The sequence below is a fragment of the Corylus avellana genome, chromosome 8 (genome assembly GCF_965113065.1).
Source record: "Corylus avellana chromosome 8, dhCorAvel1.hap1.2, whole genome shotgun sequence".
NCBI lineage: Eukaryota > Viridiplantae > Streptophyta > Magnoliopsida > Fagales > Betulaceae > Corylus > Corylus avellana.
Window position 1 is genome coordinate 16,953,545 of NC_142497.1, and position 19,179 is coordinate 16,972,723.

General features: G+C 34.4%; 2 protein-coding genes across 4 annotated transcripts; one reads left to right on the forward strand and one right to left on the reverse strand.

Annotated features, from left to right (window-relative positions):
• Positions 1–10,003: 10,003 nt before the first annotated feature.
• Positions 10,004–11,751, forward strand: LOC132163012 (NAC transcription factor ONAC010-like). The gene is made up of 3 exons (XM_059573211.2): positions 10,004–10,166; positions 10,251–10,393; positions 11,188–11,751. Exons 1-3 carry the CDS (start codon positions 10,004–10,006, stop codon positions 11,749–11,751), a joined length of 870 nt encoding a protein of 289 aa, XP_059429194.2.
• An 834-nt stretch (positions 11,752–12,585) lies between these two features.
• On the reverse strand, positions 12,586–18,153 carry LOC132164317 (syntaxin-71). Of its 3 annotated transcripts, none has more exons than XM_059574808.1 (9): positions 17,925–18,153; positions 17,520–17,645; positions 15,857–16,019; positions 15,670–15,755; positions 15,460–15,528; positions 15,334–15,378; positions 15,153–15,215; positions 14,983–15,059; positions 12,586–12,905 (listed from the first exon to the last, which is right to left on the reverse strand). In XM_059574808.1, exons 2-9 carry the CDS (start codon positions 17,634–17,636, stop codon positions 12,893–12,895), a joined length of 633 nt encoding a protein of 210 aa, XP_059430791.1. In that variant the 5' UTR covers positions 17,637–17,645; positions 17,925–18,153; the 3' UTR covers positions 12,586–12,892. The 3 variants fall into 3 exon arrangements, with proteins under 3 accessions (XP_059430791.1, XP_059430790.1, XP_088375246.1); XM_059574807.1 differs by having other exon boundaries at positions 17,816–18,153; XM_088519120.1 differs by lacking the exon at positions 12,586–12,905 and having other exon boundaries at positions 14,979–15,059; positions 17,816–18,153.
• Positions 18,154–19,179: the final 1,026 nt, after the last annotated feature.

Here is a 19,179-nt window from a genome sequence, read left to right on the forward strand (position 1 = left end):
CCTACCACACTTTCATTTCCATTATGCTTATTTTATGAATATAGAATTTTTTTAACAACTCAACATTCTACAGCATGAAGCATAAATGGTCTTATGGGAAATCCCAAAAAAAAAATTTCTTGTCACATGATGCTCTCGATACACTTTCCTTTCTGTCCTTCCTATTCTTGTTCTATGAGCCACGTTCTCCTCAATATGGGAGTCTCTATCAATTATTGATCTAAGCTACTAAAATTGGATTTGGACATCACTTTGTAGTTACTATGTTCTAGCTAGTTCTATACTTAACCCAAAACCTATAGATTATTCTAAAATGTTTTCTAAACTCTTAACTTAGGGTACACTTCTTTTGAGGGACAAAACTATGGATTTGTTGGGGTTATCCCACATCGGTTGTAGAAGAAGGGGCTAGTGGTCAGTTTATAAGTGTGAAGAAAAACCTTACTTCTTGAGTTAGCTTTTAGGGTTAAGATAGGCCCAAGACCACCCAACACTAGTATTAGAGCCCAGGTTTACCAACAAGTCTCGGCCCAACAGTCCACGAGTGAAACAGGTTGTCGCTGCTCCGACCCAGGGCCCGAAGTGTGAGGGGGAGATTGTTGGGGTTATCCTACATTGGTTGTGGAAGGGGTTGATGGTCACTTTATAAGTGTGAGGGAAAACCTTACCTCTTGAGCTAGCTTTTAGAGTTGAAATAGGCCACCCAACAGGATTTAATTTTAAGAGCACTAGACTATATATATATTGAGAAAAATACACTTTACCCCCTTAAACTATCTACTCATTTGCACTTTTAACCATAATATTTAAAAAGTGATATTTTACCCCTCCAAAGTATCTGACATTGACACTTGATCTTATGAAATATACTTTATCCCCATAAAGTATACTTCATAGGAGTAAAATGTCAATTCAAAATACTTTAAGAGATAAAGTATACTTGGGGGGGGGTAAAGGTGGATCCTCCTTAGCTCCATCTCTGCTTCTGCCCCAATTACATAAGTTAATACGAAATTATAAATAAAGAGTGCACGTAATACCAACTCCTGAATAGATCTAGATAAACAAAGAAATAAATCATTCAACAAACATTATTTGATAATTATATATAACAACTTGCGCCGTAAAAAGTAGACCAAGTTACAAAGGACAAAAACGATAATGACGACTTACATGTAATAATGACAACAAACAATATGCTATCTACATATCCATATCCAAACACCTAAATTAAAAAGCAAAAAAAAAAAAAAAAAAAAAACACAGTAAATTGAAGTAAGGCATAAAACAATAATATCACAACATATCATCCAAGGGTGAAAATGCCATTACAATTAGCGGCTATTAGCTAAAACCGCTAATTGGAACTGCCTAGGTGGTTAGTAAAATTCACTAACCGCTTCTATTAGGCGATTAACTGGCAGTTAGCGGTTAAAAACCCAAATAACCGCTATTTGCTTTTAAAAAGAAACCATTTTAAAAAAAAAATTAAAAAATTAAAAAAACAATAATAATAAAATGACGTTGTTTCTATGATAATACGATAATATCCTACTACATGCGACATTAAAAAATCGTTGCTAAATTTTTATATATATTAAAACACAAAAACGACATCGTTTCATGTATATATATGAGCAGTGAACGGTTAACAGTTAGCGGGCGGTTAATAACAACCCGCCTTTTCACCCCTAATATTTTCATCCCCTGGAATTAGATGTATCAATATCATATTTTGAAAACCATTTTAAAGTTGTTCTTTTGTTCGGTGAGTAATATGCTTACACTATTCGCTTGATTTTTATAGACGACTTTAACCCAAGCTTGCAATACCCAACTTGGGCCACAACTTAATTTATTGGACTAAATAATTTGGTCCGTTCAATGCCGTGGTTGAGCCGGTGACCTTCTTTTTCTTCTGGTCCGAGAATGAGACAATTTTGGAATTTTGAATTAGAAAGTCCAACTCAAATTCAAATCCGCCCGCTGGTCCTACCACTATCCGTTGATTATCCAACTTCCAGTGGCCCACGACCAAAGAGTCTAAAATAAGTCAATAACCCCCAAAAAATTAATGCTATACCCTACGTGTATATACAGAAATTTACACTCATTTATTGTGTAGGATATGTACAAAAAGTAAATAATTCCTTCTTCCTCTAACTCCATTTTTAATAGGTGATACTTAACACCTAAAATATTTAATTAAAATTGAGTAAATTGATAAAGTCATGGTTTGAACTGAAAATCTCACGCTTTGATTTCATGTTAAATTAGCATTTGTCCTAAAAATTTAAGCAGATATAAAATATAAATTTAATGAAAAATAGTTTAAGAAAATAAATAAGTCTAGCTATGGACACAAAACCTTGTAGTTCAATTGTATTTCCTCACTTTTCAAAGGTGGAAGCCTATTTTGGAATAGTTAGAGAATAGAAGGTTTCCAATTGTACCAACAAAGATAAGTCACCAATTTTTATTTTTATTTTTTATTTTTGGCATTTTCGCTCAATAGTGACGTAGCATTGTTTTGGGATTTCTAAAAAAATAAAATAAAAAATAAAAAATTCCTTTCTAGAAACAAAAAGAAAATATTTTTCCCTTGCCGAATTCGTGAGGGATTTCTCTTTTAGGGTTTGAACCCATCATTCATCTACAAGAAAATGAAATCATGGAACTTACTAAGTGGTGTATCTAGTTTCCACCTCCGATGCTTTAAGTTAAAATGTGAATAAACAATAGTAGATAAGAAAATAGAGAGATAATGAATTGAGAATAGTTGAGTATAGAATTCACCGTGTTTGGTGTTGTGGTAGGCTGCTCTTTTTATAGTAGTAGCTAAGAGTGAGTCTTTGTGAGACTCTCACTTGATTCCCTTGATTCTTGGGGAGGTGGCATAATCTTTTTGACTGCACTACCTATAGATTTAGTAGGGACTTGGGCTTAGTTCCTTAGTGATTTAGTGAGCCGTGAGCCTCTTATTTGGAGTGGGCTCTCTGGTTGGGCTTCTAGAAATATTTGATATCAATACATACAAACAAATTGAGTCAATCGCACACAAGTCAAACCAAGCATATGGGCTGGCTTTTTTTTTCTATTTTTTTTTTTTATTCAAATAATGCATATGGGCTCTTTCTCTTGTGTTTTGCACTCTTTCTCACACACACTAAAGACCACCACTGTTTTTGAGTTTCTAAACAATTGTGCAGTACCATGTGTGAGGAAGAAATTAATTTGTTAGGAGAATATACTTACCGATCGATGCTGAAGGGGCGAGGGAGGATAGGAGTTGTTGTTCGACGGGGACATTCGACAAATGGAGGAGGAGTGGTGGCGTTCAGAGGAGAGGGGCAGCCCATGTATCTTTAATGGGTGAATAAGGATTTTGTCGATGAGTCACGATAAAATGGCTAAAAATATGGTGTTTAATTTCATTTTTCTTATGCTTGGTGTTCTAAGCTGACGTGCCATTCTTTTATTGGAGGGTATAAAAGATATGGTTTGTGCGAGGTCCCTATAAAAGTCATTATGTTGTTGCAATATGTGAAGTCTTAAGGAGAAATGTTTTCACAAATTTTTACCATTGTGTTATATATATATACATGGTTTTTTTTTTTTTTTTTTTTTTTTTTTGAAAAATATGAAACTTTCATTCATGAAATTTTACGAGCATACAGCTCTGAAAAATCATAACCAAAAGCTATGAAGGTTATAAAGTCATAAAAATGAATTCAAGCTTCTACTAACCCATGTACAATTACATTTAAGGAACATATCTACTTCGTGCAAACTAGATATAGGACATGAGTAGCCCAAATAATAAAAAAAAAAAATAAAAAAAAAAAAAAACTAGAAACTAAAAATTCGGCCGTGAGAGTTAAGCTCCTACACCAATCTACTTCATTCTCAACCCGAAGGCCAGGACAAACAAAGAAAATAAAAAACAAAAACAAAAACCCCACAAGCAGCAGTGGAGGAGCACGGCATCGTAAACATCCCTTTGGAAGACACGCCTTGGCCGAAGAAGACGATGAGATCTAAGGTTGAAGAGATTAAATCTAAATCTAGATCTACAAACTAAATCTAAAGCAATTCGCCAGAAACAGAGACTGGAGGAGCCTACAAAGAAGACACCGAGCACTGCTACGTAAAAAGGAATGAGAGAAAGTCTAGATCTAGATCTTCTCTGCTCTTGAAATTCTTTTTGGTGTACGTTGTCTAGAAGAAAAGAGAGATAAATTCTAAAGAGAAGACAGAGACTCTCTCTAATCAAGAAAGATGTTTTTTTTTTATTTTTTTTTTATTTTTATATATATATATATATATATATATATGGTTAAATATTGTTTCAAAGTAAATAATAATAATTTAACAATAATATATTAATGAAGGAGTATAAAACTCGGCTCGGTTGAACTCGATTATAGCCAAAAGGATACAAATGAATTAATTTGTGTCAAGTCCATATAAAACTTATTCTCTTTCTATATGTGTTCTTTTGAGAGAAAATAGATCTACGTACAGTCATTTTTCGTCCATATTTTGGGTAACTTTTCTTTTCTTTATTTTCTTTATTTTTTTGGGGAGGGCTGTGCCATAATCTTTATGACTGCACTACCTATAGATGAATTGAAATTTTTATTAAAAAAAAAAAAAAAAAAAAAAAAGCAAAGAATAAAGAAAAGTAATATGAAATAACCATTTTATCCTCTGATCAACTAAAAATTTGGATGTTAAGGTTTCAACCATGCACGTCCCAGTCTACATTGAGAAGGTTCTCGATCCACGTACGCATTAAAAGACAAACCCACCCACCTAGGATTTGATGTCTTCAGCTTCCACATAAGACGACATTATTAATCGATTCGAACAATGGTGATTAATCATTATGCTTATATATGCCTTGTCTTCTATAATCTGCTACGTACTAAATTTCTAATTAATTACAAACAAATCTAAACCTGGATTTCATCGGTTTGTTTTGATCGAAGATGATTAATTATAAAGCTTACGACAGCTGTTTAAATAATATTTCCCTCTGGAATTTTTTTTTTCTTCTTACTTTAAAAACTACGTACGAAAGACTATTGCAATCGTTTGAGCCATACGTGCGATATGATGCGAATAATTAGTGAACACGGGCGATAATGAAATTGCTGTTTAGGTGGTTGGCAATATTGACATAATATAAAATTAGACATAATTAATCCAAATGTGTAGTCTAAGGGTGCGTTTGAAAGTGCGTTTTTAAAAAAATAATCTGCGATTTTAAACCGAGTCGCAATTTTTGGGTGTTTGGGATTGCGATTTTAAAAACGCAAATTTTAAAATCGCAAAAAAATCTGTGATTTCCATAAGCTGATTAGAATGTGCTTATTTGAAAAAAAGTGCGAATTTAAAACAAAATCACGATTTCTATTAAAAAGATATTTGGCATAATAGTTACATTTTTTAAAGCGGGAATGAAAAAAATACCAAGAATACCCATCTAAAATATATGGGAAAGTCCACATAACCCCCTCAAACTACCACTCAATTGACAATGTCCCCTCCCAAACTTTCAATTGTGACAATGTGCCCCCCAAACTACCAAAAATTGTCAATGTTCCCCCCAATGATGAAATTACCCTTAGTAAAATTTTTAAAAATAAAATAAAATAAAAAATAAAAAATAAAAAAAATTTCTAGAAAAAACCTAAAACTAACAAAAAAAAATCCAAACGTTGGCCATTTTTAAAAAAAAAAAAATCAATTTTATAAGAAAAAAATTAAAAAAATTTCGATTTTTTTATATAAAAATTGAAAATTTTCGTTTTTTTATTTATTTTTATTTTTGTTTTATAATTTTATTTAAATAAAAATTTACGTTTAAAAAAAATAAAATTTTCGTTTAATAAAATGAAATTTTTTGTTTTTTAAAACTAAATAAAAAATATATTTTCTTTTAAATAAAAATTTCCGTTTAAAAAAAATAAAAATTTTTGTTTAAAAAAAATTGTTTTTTTTTAAATATTATTTTTAAATTAAATTTAAAAAAAAAAATCATTTTTTTTTAATTTATAGGGGTATTTTTGTCTTATTGAGAAATCTATAGGGGCATTTTTGTCTTATTGCTAGTGTTGGGGGGGGACATTGACAATGGTTTGGTAGTTTGAAGGGGACATTGTCACAATTGAAAGTTTGGGAGAGACATTGTCAATTGGGTGGTAGTTTGAGGGGGGTATGTGGACTTTACCCTAAAATATATTAAAACCCTTCTTTTCTTTTCTTTTTCCTTCATCCTCTCTGTCTCGTTCATTGTTATTGGTAATTTGGTCATGAAACCGCAATTATATGGTAATGTTGTCAAAACACTCAATTGATAAAAAAAGTATTTTTTAGCATGTTTTACCAAACGTTTGTGCGATTTTATAAAGTAGCGATTTTAAAAACAAAATTTTTAAAATCGCACTTATTGAAATCGCACTCCCAAACGGGCCCTAAGTAAGGTACTTAGGTCGGACACAACAATGTTAATGTCGGAATAAAGACGACAAGAGCATCTTTACCTCCATACTTTGATTACTTTCAACTATCTGCATATCAACATTTTAGCTATTTATTTGTATTATTTTTTAAATATTTTTTTATTCCTTTTCCAACAATTATTTTATTAAGGATTTGCATTTTCCTAATGGTCATAATTTTTGAAAATGTTATATTTTCTTAACAGTCACATTTTCAAATATAGAATAACTTCTATGAGGTTGTGGCATAACTTCATCATTTAGGGCCCTCTAATGAGAGATTACCACATTGGTTTAGTACAACTTAAGAAGAAAAAAAAAAAATACCAGATCACATTTAAATCTACAAAAAATTAAAAAATCTCACTTCGCATGTATGGATCTAATCTGATGTGTTTGTTTGTTTTTTTTTTGTTTTTTTGTTTTGTTTTTTTTTTTTTTTTTAAGTTGTATTAAGCTAAAGTGTAAATCTCTCATTTTGAGGGCACAAAAGGGTGGGTTTATGCCAAAACCCCGTAGAAGCAGCTCTCTTCCAAATATTAAGTTGGGCATCCTAATGAAGAAAAAAATGAACAGTACGACAAAAAATAAATAAAAAAAAAAAAAAAACGAAATGAAAAAATGAACAGCCCCAGATATTAAGGTTATACCAAGAGGAGAGGGAAAAACAAAATGAATATATATATGAGAGAGAATGTTCTGATTTTTTCTATATTTTTCCTTACTGGGTTTGTTTTATTTTTAAACAAAACATTGGCAAAAAAGATACATAATCCAAGTGGTTAATTTGAGAGAATTGAGCTTAGGGAGTTAAATAGAGCTATGTGCTCAAGATTTAATTCCTATAAGGCTTAAGAATTAAAAGAGCCTTGGGTTCAGGAATTTAATTTGTAAAGGCTTGGGCATAAGCTTTGAGCTCAATAAAATTAATTATAAAGACCTAAGCTGAGTTAAAATGAGCATTAGGCTTGATAATAAAACCTAGGTCCAAGCTAGAAAGCCAATCAGAACGCAATTCCACCGTGAAGAAAAACAACATCGTTCCACTACAATGGAACAATGATGTTTCAGTCCAATGCTGGCACCTTTCGGAGCCAGAACAAAGGATGTCATTCCGGAGCCTATTTGAAACGACATCGTTCTGTGAACCTTGGAAGCAACCTCCAAGAAACAACATGACATTGGTTTGAGCGAAGCCCAAAATGACATCCGAGTAGCCGAACAAAACCCATACAAAGCTCATCTTGACCTAGCCAAAACTCAAAGCATACAACCCAAAATTCGGTCCTGCAAGCCCAAGCCCAAGACTGAGCTCAGGCTTAGAAACAGGAAACTGAATCAAAAAATTTTATTGATGGGTGCCAAAGCATGAATGAGGGTTATGTTAAGATAAAGGTACTAAAATATGAACGAAAAATATATTAAGATTGAAGATTAAATTAATAAATAAAAAAATAAAATTAGTATTCATTCAATTAAGACAATTTAAAAGGCACAAAATAAATTGTTCTTAAAATATTCCAATTTTCAATTCAATTACCTATCAAAATGGAACTCGGTGTTCTTTTAGATGCTGAAAATTATCTTGGATTGAATAAAATCCACTAGATCACTATGCTTTTTTTTTTTTTTTAGTGAGATGGTGCACACGAAAGTTTGCACTGCAAGAAACTTTAGAAGCATTCCAAACTTGAAAATGCTGTAGTTTCAATAGAATGTCTAAGATGATGGGAGATAAGGTCCAGTCTGGAAAGAGTACATATAGAGGGACAATGACCAATTTATCATATTGTCATTATATGTAAACGACTACTACTAACCAGAAATTATCCGGATATGATAAGACAAAATCATTCTTGGTATCCAAGTTTGAAATAAAAGATATGATGGATACAGCCACCATATCTTAGGAATAAAATTTCTAGAGATAGAAATTCGAGATCGTTATACATGGATCAGGAAAATTCTCTGGAAAATGTGTTTTAAGAGGTTTGAGATGGATAAATGTAAACCTTTAAGCACACTTGTCTCCAAGGATCATCAATTGAGCAAGAAATAAGTCCTTCGGCTGAGACAAAATTGAAAAAATGAAAACAATGCCCTATTCCCATGTTGTAGGTAGTCTCATGTATGCCATGACAACCACTAAGTCTAATATTTGTCATGCGATAGGATTGGTGAGTAGTTACTAGTCCAATCTAGGGAGGATGCAAGCGGTAAAGCGAATATCTAGATATTTGTAGGGCACTTAAAACATGGGCTTGTGTTTTGGATTAGGTTATTTGAAAATTGTAGGATACAGATGCAAATTTTGCAGAAGATGCAAATGACAAAATGTTAACTACCAGGTTATGTGTTCCTGTTTGATGGAATGGTTGTTTTTTGGTTAAGCAAGAAACATTATTGTGTTGCTAACTCCACAATAGAAACTGAGTATGTATCATGCAATACAACGGTAAGTAATGCAGTCTAGAATAAAAGTTTTGTGGCAGTTTAAATTTAAGTATACATAGTAGACTAGTCAATATGTTTTATAACAACAAATCCGTTATCTTGTTAATAAAAAGTGGCACACATAGCTTTCATGACATTGATCTTTGGGGGATCACAGATAAGAGTTAGCCTGGAAGAGTTATTGGTACCAAGGTAATCATGCCTAACTAAGTTTATCACCTAATGTTATCATGTGATCAAGTGAGATGATATATTAAGGAATGATATATCACACCATAACAAGTATAGTCATTAGTCACTTCTACACCTTATTGTCAACATAGAAGGTGATAACCTCCGTGGAGGTCAAGAGGGAAATGGTGCTACTCTACGTGAAAATGTGTATTCCTATCTTGTGTTGGTGTGAGTTAATTATAGCTCCATTGAACTCCATGAGTACCTACTAAAAATATGGGATCCTCGTCGGGTACCATGAGAGTTGTACATTGAACATGTGAGAGGACATTTGAGCCACATCTTACTCAGACTATTTGAGCACCTGCCTGAACAGCTCTCATTAAACCGGATCGCCATCCACTTTATATTTGGATAAAGAAAAAAGAAAAGGAAAGAAAATCACTTGTCCCCCACATTTTTGTGATTGGTCCTCAGATCTCTAAAACCTTTTACTTCTAGTTTTATTTCCAAAGTAGTATTTGAGTTTAACTAACTTTTGACATGGAAGTTAATTAACTATATATGTCATATTCTGTGTCTAACGTGGAGCCTCGTATATTACCATTAAAGGAAGTAAATATTGTGACGTATGGGTGCCCAAGTCACAGGTGGTCGAATGTAATTCCAACAAGTAGGCCAAACATGTCGTTTTCCAAGCCATTCTTTAAGCCCTCTACGTAAGTTTGATTGGTTCCTTCCTGTTTATACGTTCTTCCTTAATGTCGTCATCTGCGTGAAAATCCCATATAATGGCCTCCTGTATTCTTGGATTTACAACTTCTTAATTAATCCACTCGATATTATCGCTTGATTCATCATTGATTTCAATGGGGAATTCCGATTTCCAATTTCCTCCTGGATTCAGGTTCCGTATGTCGGACAAGGAGCTCATCGTTCATTACTTGGAAAACGAAGTGAATTCACGTCCACTTCCGGCGTCGGTGATTGCTGAAATCGATCTCTATAAGTATAATCCATGGGAGCTACCAAGTCTGTTCACTTTTCACTCGTTTTATCAATTGCCTACGCCTTTCTTTTTGCACTGACAAAACTGACCTGTTTTCTTTTGTACAGACAAGGCTTTGTTTGGAGAAGATGAGTGGTACTTCTTCACTCCGAGAGAGAGGAAGTACCAGAAAGGAGCGAGGCCGACCGGAACGGACAAGCCGATCGTAAACTCTTGTGGGTCGAGGCAGATAGGAGTCAAGAAAGCTCTGGTCTTTTATACCGGTCCACCTCCGAAAAGAGTTAAGACGGAGTGGATCATGAATGAATATAGACTCTTCCACCCGAGCACATCTTCAAGGTTTAAAGGGTAGAGTAAGTGATCTTCTTCTCTATAGGGCAAGTTTTTCTATTTTGTTTGTGTTGATGAGAGGGTAACAGTAGTCAGTAGCCGACCCTTTCATGCAAAGAATGCTCAACCGCACAAAAACCTCATTGACAAGACTATCAGAATGTTCAAAGAAGAGAAGAACTTCTATAGGCCAATTACTATACACCAAGCCCCCTTGCTGCCTTGTTTTCTTCACTGTAACCTAAACTCCCAAACTATTGACTAATGTCATCCAAGATATGGTCCCAAGGTGCCTAGACAGGTCTCCCGACATTTCGGGTGCAGGGTCCACCTACCTAGGCACCTCAAGATTCGGGGTCACCTCTCTCATTCTCTCACGAAATTCAAGCGGGAAAGAAAATTTCAAAGAATCCCAATCCCAATTGCAGAGATAACAATGCGTCCCTAGTCGATCACCAACAACAACATAAAAGACAGCATACAACTTCCAAGTATATTTCAATATTTCTGAGCAATTAATTTGTCACTAGAAAATTGAAGAATCTCGATCTTGTGTAGACAAATGGGAACTAAAGCTGTTGAATACAGAAAGTCACCTAGGTCAATTCTTCGATTAGAAATGATTTTCCTTTTCTTCATTTGGTTTTCATTCCTTATTCTGCATCAGCACCAACTTTCTGAAAGTAATCCAATTATTGCCACTTGTTCTCACAGTTGGATGATTGGGTCCTATGTCGAGTCCGACAAAAAGGTAACGTCTCGAAGAACACATATGAAGATGGAGACAGCTGTAGCATGCAACTGCCAAGCTTCTCTCCAAATATGGAGGAGAAGGTGCAGCTTACTTCCGCAGACTATAATGCTGACCTGATCATGGACAACCCATTTAAAGACTGCCAAATCTTACCTTTAATACTTAAAGGTGCTCTACCTCCCATTGAGACCATTTCAAGCATAAGATTTGGAGGGAGCCAAAAAGGGAATCATTTGACTTCAGTCTATGGAGATGCTTCCAATAACTTGAAATCTTCTACAACAGTTTCCTCTTTGGACAGTTATTTCAGGAAATTTAGTGAGGAAAATGAGTATGAGAGTTTCCTATCCAACGAGAAGGAAATCAAGGATCTACAACCTAGCAAGACACTGGCCAATTATGATATGAATTGCTACAGCCAAAACCATTCTCAATATGACAACTTCAACCCTAAGCCCTCAGAACCCATCACTGTGTTTCAAGAGCTTATTGAATTACCCTTCACAGAGAAGTACTTACAGTAATGAATAATTTTCCCACAAGGCAAAAAAGGTCGGGTCATAGATTGTACAGCATAACATGTAGATAAGGTGTGTGAACAAATTAGTCTCCAGGGGCAAGGGCCAATAACCAGAACGAAATAAGCAACATGATGCATACTTTGTATTTATTCTGTCCTATAGAGCATTGACTCTATGTATTATCTATATATTTGTGTGTTTCCTAAAATACAACAGTGGTACCATAAATAATCTCATGGCTAGGCATAAAATTTTATGCAGGACCACAAAAACGAATCAAAAACTAAGAAACTTGTTGGTTGTCTGTTGTCTACCACAAAACTGAATTCAAATGTGTTTCAGCTAGAAAGTAGTTGTTTCCATCTTAAATTAGGTTCATCTTCCTTTAATATATAATGAGGCCTTATTCTACACAAAGATGGCAGAGTTATCTGACGAAATTGCCATTTAAATACAATAAAATTAGGCCATAACGACATGCTGATCCAATGAAAGCCCTAGAAAGGGAGATCTAGATACAGTCTTAACCTTCAGCACTTATCCATAAACTTAACTACTCTTAATTCCTAAGGAGACTTACACTTGCCTCTCAAATAACAACGAGGATAGTTTTTTAGTGATGAGATCATTTTAACTTTTGTAAATAATTAAGGGCACGTGCACTTGCCACTCAAATGACAGGTAGGAGAGTTTTCTAGCGCCGAGGTCCTTTTAAATATCTGCATAATGTTTTCCACAATATTAACATAAATTTCCGTCACAACAATGAAGTAACGTTTTGAATCTCAACGATTAAGATGGAAATTGAAACTCAAATCATTTTTATTGTGCCATAACTAAAAGAAATAAGGTTTTCTAGTGGAAGAAGAAAAAGAGTTAAAACATATTACAGAGACGTATCTTGATCATTATCTTTAAGCTTGAAACTCTCATGAGCTAGAAATTAACAAATGTCATCCTCAGCAAAAGTTATACCAGTATTTAGACAGCAGGAAATTAAAGAAACAAAGACCAAATGATCTTGAAAAGATACATAGAAAGCCCTCCAATAATGAATATACACCGAAAGCCTTCAAATATGAAAGATATAGTACCAGATGGATTTATGATCTGGTAAGCTGTAGAAGAAGCCTTTGAAATCAGTTCAGCTCAAGATACTGAAACAAACCAAAGAAAATTTTGATAAATAAATTTTCCGGGTAGAAGACACTGAATGAATACAGAACCAACAGATGTACTATTAGCAATTTATGAGACGATTTACTAAGCCAAAGGTAATATTCTATACAATTTAGATACTCATCAAATCTGTAAGGGCAATGGAGAATGGTGTATTCACCCTAAGCTCAGCATTTAGTTGAACATATACATGAGATCTGTGCTGAATGACAACATTATATGCATATGTAATGGAATATATAATCCTATAATGCAAGGAATAGCTTATGGCTTTTAGCATGCAATGTGCTCTTTATTGCTCTCTCCTTGATTTAATAACGAATAGTAGCTTCCACAATCAATGTTTGCAACAATGGCACAAGACATGAATCTACAAATTTATCAAACAAGCCAAATTGCATGAGAGTAGGTAATTTATTAAGAAATAAATGAATGAGGATGATAAAAGGGTAGTGTTTTAAATATTCCATTAACCATACATATGCCTACAAATGACAGAAAGAAAACAGTCGCTCCACATTTGGAAAGGTCATCACAGGTTCCATGAGTCCACCAAATAACACATAACACACGCAATACATGCTTTTGTATAGATATAGGGCAAATGTTTACTCTATAAAAGTTAACCTGAAAACAGGACCCTCGTGGCTACTTGTAACAGCAAAAACACAGGCGTCAATGATAAATTAGCTTTTCTATTATAGAGAGAGAGAGAGAGAGAGAGAGAGCAGGGATGCCACGAACAGTTCAACCATGACTTCCAGAAAAGTCTGATACTGCCGCTATCCTCCTCCTACTAAAACTAAGAAATTGTTCTCATCTTTTGGCCATTTCAAAAGATAAAAATGCCTCGTATTTCACTACATTTTCAAATGCAGTAGTTTACTAGGTGGTCTTTCTTCACTGGCATTTAAATATATTAATTCTAAACTAAACAAAATCGTCACGCATACTAGTTTTTCCTAGCTACACAAAACATTGTTTGACAGCTGTATCATTCTCTCTCTCTCTTCCTCTCTAGCAATTTCATAGAGCTAAGCTTGCAGTCAGTCATTGAGAACCACATCTCTTTAACAGCCCAAGAACATCTTTCTCCTTGGTTTCACCTTGTTTTGGGTCAATAAACAAATGAAAAAAGGAGCTCATACTTGTGCCCACATGCCTTTATCAAAGTGCTGGGATGACCTTGGCACAGCCTTCCAGTTATAACTCCATATATATATATATATATAGTTCACAAAACATGCTAATGTTGTTGTCCTTTTTGTGAGAAATGAAAAGCAAATAGATCGTTACGTGAACACATTAAAACTTAATATAGTTTTCTCAAAAAATGTCATGTTTGTTAATGTGTTTTGGAAGTGTTTTTTGTTTGAAAAAAGTATTCTGATATGACATAAGAGTGAAAATTTTTTCTTTTTTTTTTTTGTATTATTACTTTCAGGAGTATTTTGTGTTTGGATTTTGTATTACTTTTAGGAGTATTTTGTTTGTTAATTTTTTTTGTTTCAAGAAGAAAAAACAAACGACATAAAACAAAAACTTTAACAAATGAAGCCAGATTTTGGCACACTTCACACAGTGGAACGAAGTCATAGGGATGAGAGAACCAGGCAAGAGCCAAAGGCCTCACTTCATTCTGATATTCTTGTGCTGATAGGATTTCTGGATGCTGACCCATAACCTAAATAAAAATTGCTCATATGCCATAATCATTACTGTATTTGTGAACATATCGTTGGTTGGAATCATAAACGAATTAAAACAAAATCTTTCACAATTTTATTCAGGAGATGGAAAATATAATTTTATTTATCAAAAAATATAAAGCCTTTTGCCTAGGATGAATCAAAATTATTAAGAAACCCATAGCATAATCATGTACTGTACTCTCAAAATAGGACTTTAAACATACACATGCACAGATAATATATATATATATATATATGTGTGTGTGTGTGTGTGTGTGTGTGTGTGTGTGTGTATGTGTTTGTGCGTGTGCCTGTGGAGAGAGAGAGAGAGAGAGAGAGAGAGAGAGATGGCGATTACACTTACTTATATAAGTAGGCAGCAATACCAAGAATTACACAGAGCAGAATGATGTCGATGCAGAAGTTTCGACTGGACCTCAACTGGAAAAAAACCAAAACATTCAGCGTATCACCACACCAATCTCACCAGATAAAATAGTGCATTGTATCTTAGCCAATTTTTAGACAAATTACCTGTGTCAGAGTTTTCTTGAGCCTGACATTAGCATTTCTGATATCAGATGTTGCCGTGTCCGCCTATAAAACCACCAAAATACCAGTAATTAATTACAATTATCAAACATTTTTCAACTTTTTTTATCATCATGGTCTGCTTGGAAAGAAAAGGGCCACGCTAAAGTGACAAATTTCTCACCTTTGTTTCAATCTCATCAATTAGTGGAACTTGCCTATCCAATTCCTGAACATATGGAAACAATTTATTAATCTCTCATTTCTTCTGACAGCCCCAACAAACCAAACTACATGCACAATGACCAACCTCATTCATATCATGAGCCAAATTTTTCAGGGTTTCCAATCCATCAGATATGATACCAAGACCTTGGTCCTGCACAATTTACAAGTTTAATGAAATGAGAGTGCAGCGGTATACACTACACCAAAAGCAGTAGCCTGATCAAACCATCTGCCTTCAACGTTTTAATTATAGAATATAGGCATAAAGACATTAATCAGGAATCTTACATGCCTGTTTCATTTTGCGCATTTCATATTCTTGTCTAAATTGACTTGATTCTTCAGTTTGATCGAAAAAATCATTGTCAAAGTGCCCATCTGAGGTTCGTAGTGAAACAAGCAAGCATTAACAATCAATTGAAATGCTCACATTCATTTAAATTCTGTCTCAAGAAGGAATAACAGAAGCACTGCTTCACCTGATGAGTCAAACTTGATATTCTTATGGGATGCTGAAGCTGTCCATCCTCCAGCCTGTTTGGCTGCAGTAGCGATACCATCTGGAATTACTTGAATCCTCTCAGCCAGTCCAAGAACCAGATCATCACGGATGACTAGTTCTTCTTTCGAAAGCCCTTTAACCTGTTTTATTAGATAGCAGTGGGAATACAAGATTAACGGATTTGCATAATTCTGAAGGATGCCACATTTGGCCAAGATTCAAATCAATATGAACAGAAATGAAACTTCACAATCAGTTCTCAAATAGTCAGTGATGATAACCAACTGAACAGTTCAGATTCAAGAACTATATGAGCACCAGTGTGACACTCAAATGTCATGCCCATGACAGCTATGCCTATCCTCTTGGAATGATCTTCAACCCAAGGCTCCTTTTTTTTTTTTTTTTAACTTAGTTATATATCCTTTGGTTCACGGACCTTTACTCAAAGGTTTACGTGTTTTACTAGGAGTAATATTTGGTGACCATTTCATCTACACCACTTTTCCTCTGTGTTATGCTCTGGTGTTTCACAAGCCGGTTTTCTCAAGAACTTGCTCCAAAAAAATAAAGGCACAGTGTTTAGGTGTAACAGCAATCTCACATCAGTGAAAAAGGAATGGTCAACAAAAAGGGCAACTGGCACTAGCAATAGAATGATATAAGATGTCAAGTGTTACATCAGACCAGACTACAATCATCATCAATAAGAATGGGCTATCTATAGTTAGTCCCAGGTGAGTATCTCAACAGCAGGGACTTTCCTGGTTGTTAGCTGCACAAAAATATCTTATGATGCATATGGATTTAGGGAGATGTTTGACATGTTTTCCAGGATATAATATGGACACATTTATATTTATAGAGTGCCTCCAAGGAAGCAAACACAAGAAGCTCAAGGGTGGGTTGTAGCAACTCCAGGGATTAAAAACTGAAAAAATATGACAAACAAAAATGGCAGGAAATCTCATTATGCTACGAAACAAAAGCTATATCAAGCAGAGAGACCAATGCATGCCTAGTGATTAGAGAAGCCAATGCAGCTATTGACACGATAAGAACTCCCACAATTGATCATAAAGTTCAAAAGCTATATTCCTATTTGCTAAGATAACCACATCTAACGCTCTTAAATGGAAATATAAGGCAGAGACTTAGATTGTCTAGGAGACAATTTAAATGGAAATATAAGGCAGAGAATTGGGAATGGCATCCAATAAAATTTTGATTATAGGACCAAGGTTATAATTTGTCTCATTCCATCCACCACCTCTAAACCTTCGTATAATTCTTTGTCCTTTATATTCAATTTTGGTCGAGTACAAATAGTTTCTAGCTCACTTCCTCCTAGATTCTCTTATAGTTCTATGATTCTTCAGTTTCTGGGTAAATAAATGTCCTTGATTACATAGTTTTAGCAGCTAAAATGTACTTCATTCCAAAAAATAAAAATTGCGTCAAAATAAATAGAATTTTATACACAATAGGAACCAAAATAAGATAGGACGAAAGCCATAAATCTGTATAAGAAAATGAGTAAGACATGTTAATGTAACATATCACAATACCTAAATATTTAAAAGGTGACGTATTTTGTAGCACAAATTAAAGAAGAATAAAAAAAGCAAATGTAAATTCACCTTCTTGAGAGCCAATTTTCGCAGCTTAGGAATTTCGTCCATCAATCGAGCCTTGGTCCGACGAACCTCCGCGTTCATGGCAGCTGCAGATGCCCTGTTCTTCTCCGTAGAAGCCATCTCAGATTTCTGCAAATTCATATGAATTTTCGAAAAGAAAATTAAAATTCATATACCCAGAAAAGAAAAACCAAACATTTTCAGCTTGAACATTTTTCTTCCATTTTCCCAATTTCCCGAGAGCCAAACAGAGCCCAAGATTCAAAATCAAAAAGAAAAATGAGAGAGGAGGATCGAACATGAAGAGCAGCGTCAATCTCATTCTCGACGAAGGCGTAGAGGCGAGCGTAGGCATCGTCGCCGTAGGCGTTGAGCTGGCGCTGCTTCTCCACGTCGTACTTGTCGTACCTCTTGCAAATCTCGTCGACGCGGAAAAGAATGTCTATCACGCTCATGTTTTTTTACCCTTCGCGTTCCTCCGAGAGAAAGCAAGAGAAAATTGTTCAGGAAAACGAGAGGAGAAAGCCGTTGGGACCGAAAAAGGTCGTTGGTTTTGGGACCGGTGCACTGGTAGTTCTGGCATTGTGTCTCGGGTTTTCTGGACGCCTCTGTGGCCGAACGAGGCGTGGAGCGTAGAGAGCGGTTTGGAGGAGAGAGAGAGAGAGAGAGAACAGCGTGGAAACAAAAAATGACCGGTTTTTTTTTTTTTTTGGCGGGTGCAGCACCCATCCACCCCAACTTTCCAACTTTTCTTTCCTTTTGTAAATTTCCTATTCCTGTTGCGACCTTTTTTTTTTTTTTTTTTTTTTTTTTGTTCATATATTTTCGTTTTTGCTCCGGGTGTTTGAGCAAAGGAGATAGTTTTGGTGTTAGTGATTATCTTTTGAGGCCAGTAAAATAAAGTTTTAAGAAAATTTATGATACACATGTCTTAGATTTAGTCTATTTTTAAAAATTGGAGCAAATCTGTTCCATAAAAGAAGTTGTGCACGAGTTAATGGAGGCTGCTGTCATAGATATTTTTTATTGTGAGATTTTACTCATGGTATTTATGACATTGTACTAACATAGTTTTGGGCTATGTTATGTAGCAGTGTTATGCACTGGGATGTTAGAGCTGATTTGTATACTCTAGATCTTATTTTAAATGAAATACGAAAAAAAATTTGTTCCAAAAAAAAAAAATCACTACTATCCTATAACTATTACACCCGCTAATGTGACAATGTGAAATAACTCTTGAATTAGTCAGTGGTTAAAACAAAAAATCAAAACAAAACAAAACAAAAAAACAAAAAAAAAAAGGCAAAGACTTTAGGATAGAATAATTGTGAGGGTAGTGAGCATTCCCAAAGGAGGAGTCAAATGATATTTTTATTTAAAATGGCTAATTAGATTTGTAAAAAAAAAACCCACATTGGATTAGCCAAAAAAAAAATGCAAAATGGATATTTCATTGGATTAGCCAAAAATAAAAGTTACATGTAGCAGCACTTTTCAAGGGAGTCATTTTATTTTTTTATTATTTCTCACACTTGTTTTCTCTTTTTCTCAAAACTTTTTCCATTTTTTAAGGGATCATTATGAGAATATTCTTTTACAATTTTTAATAAAAAGATATTTCATAAATATGATTGACATTACTGTAAGAATATGGTTTTCA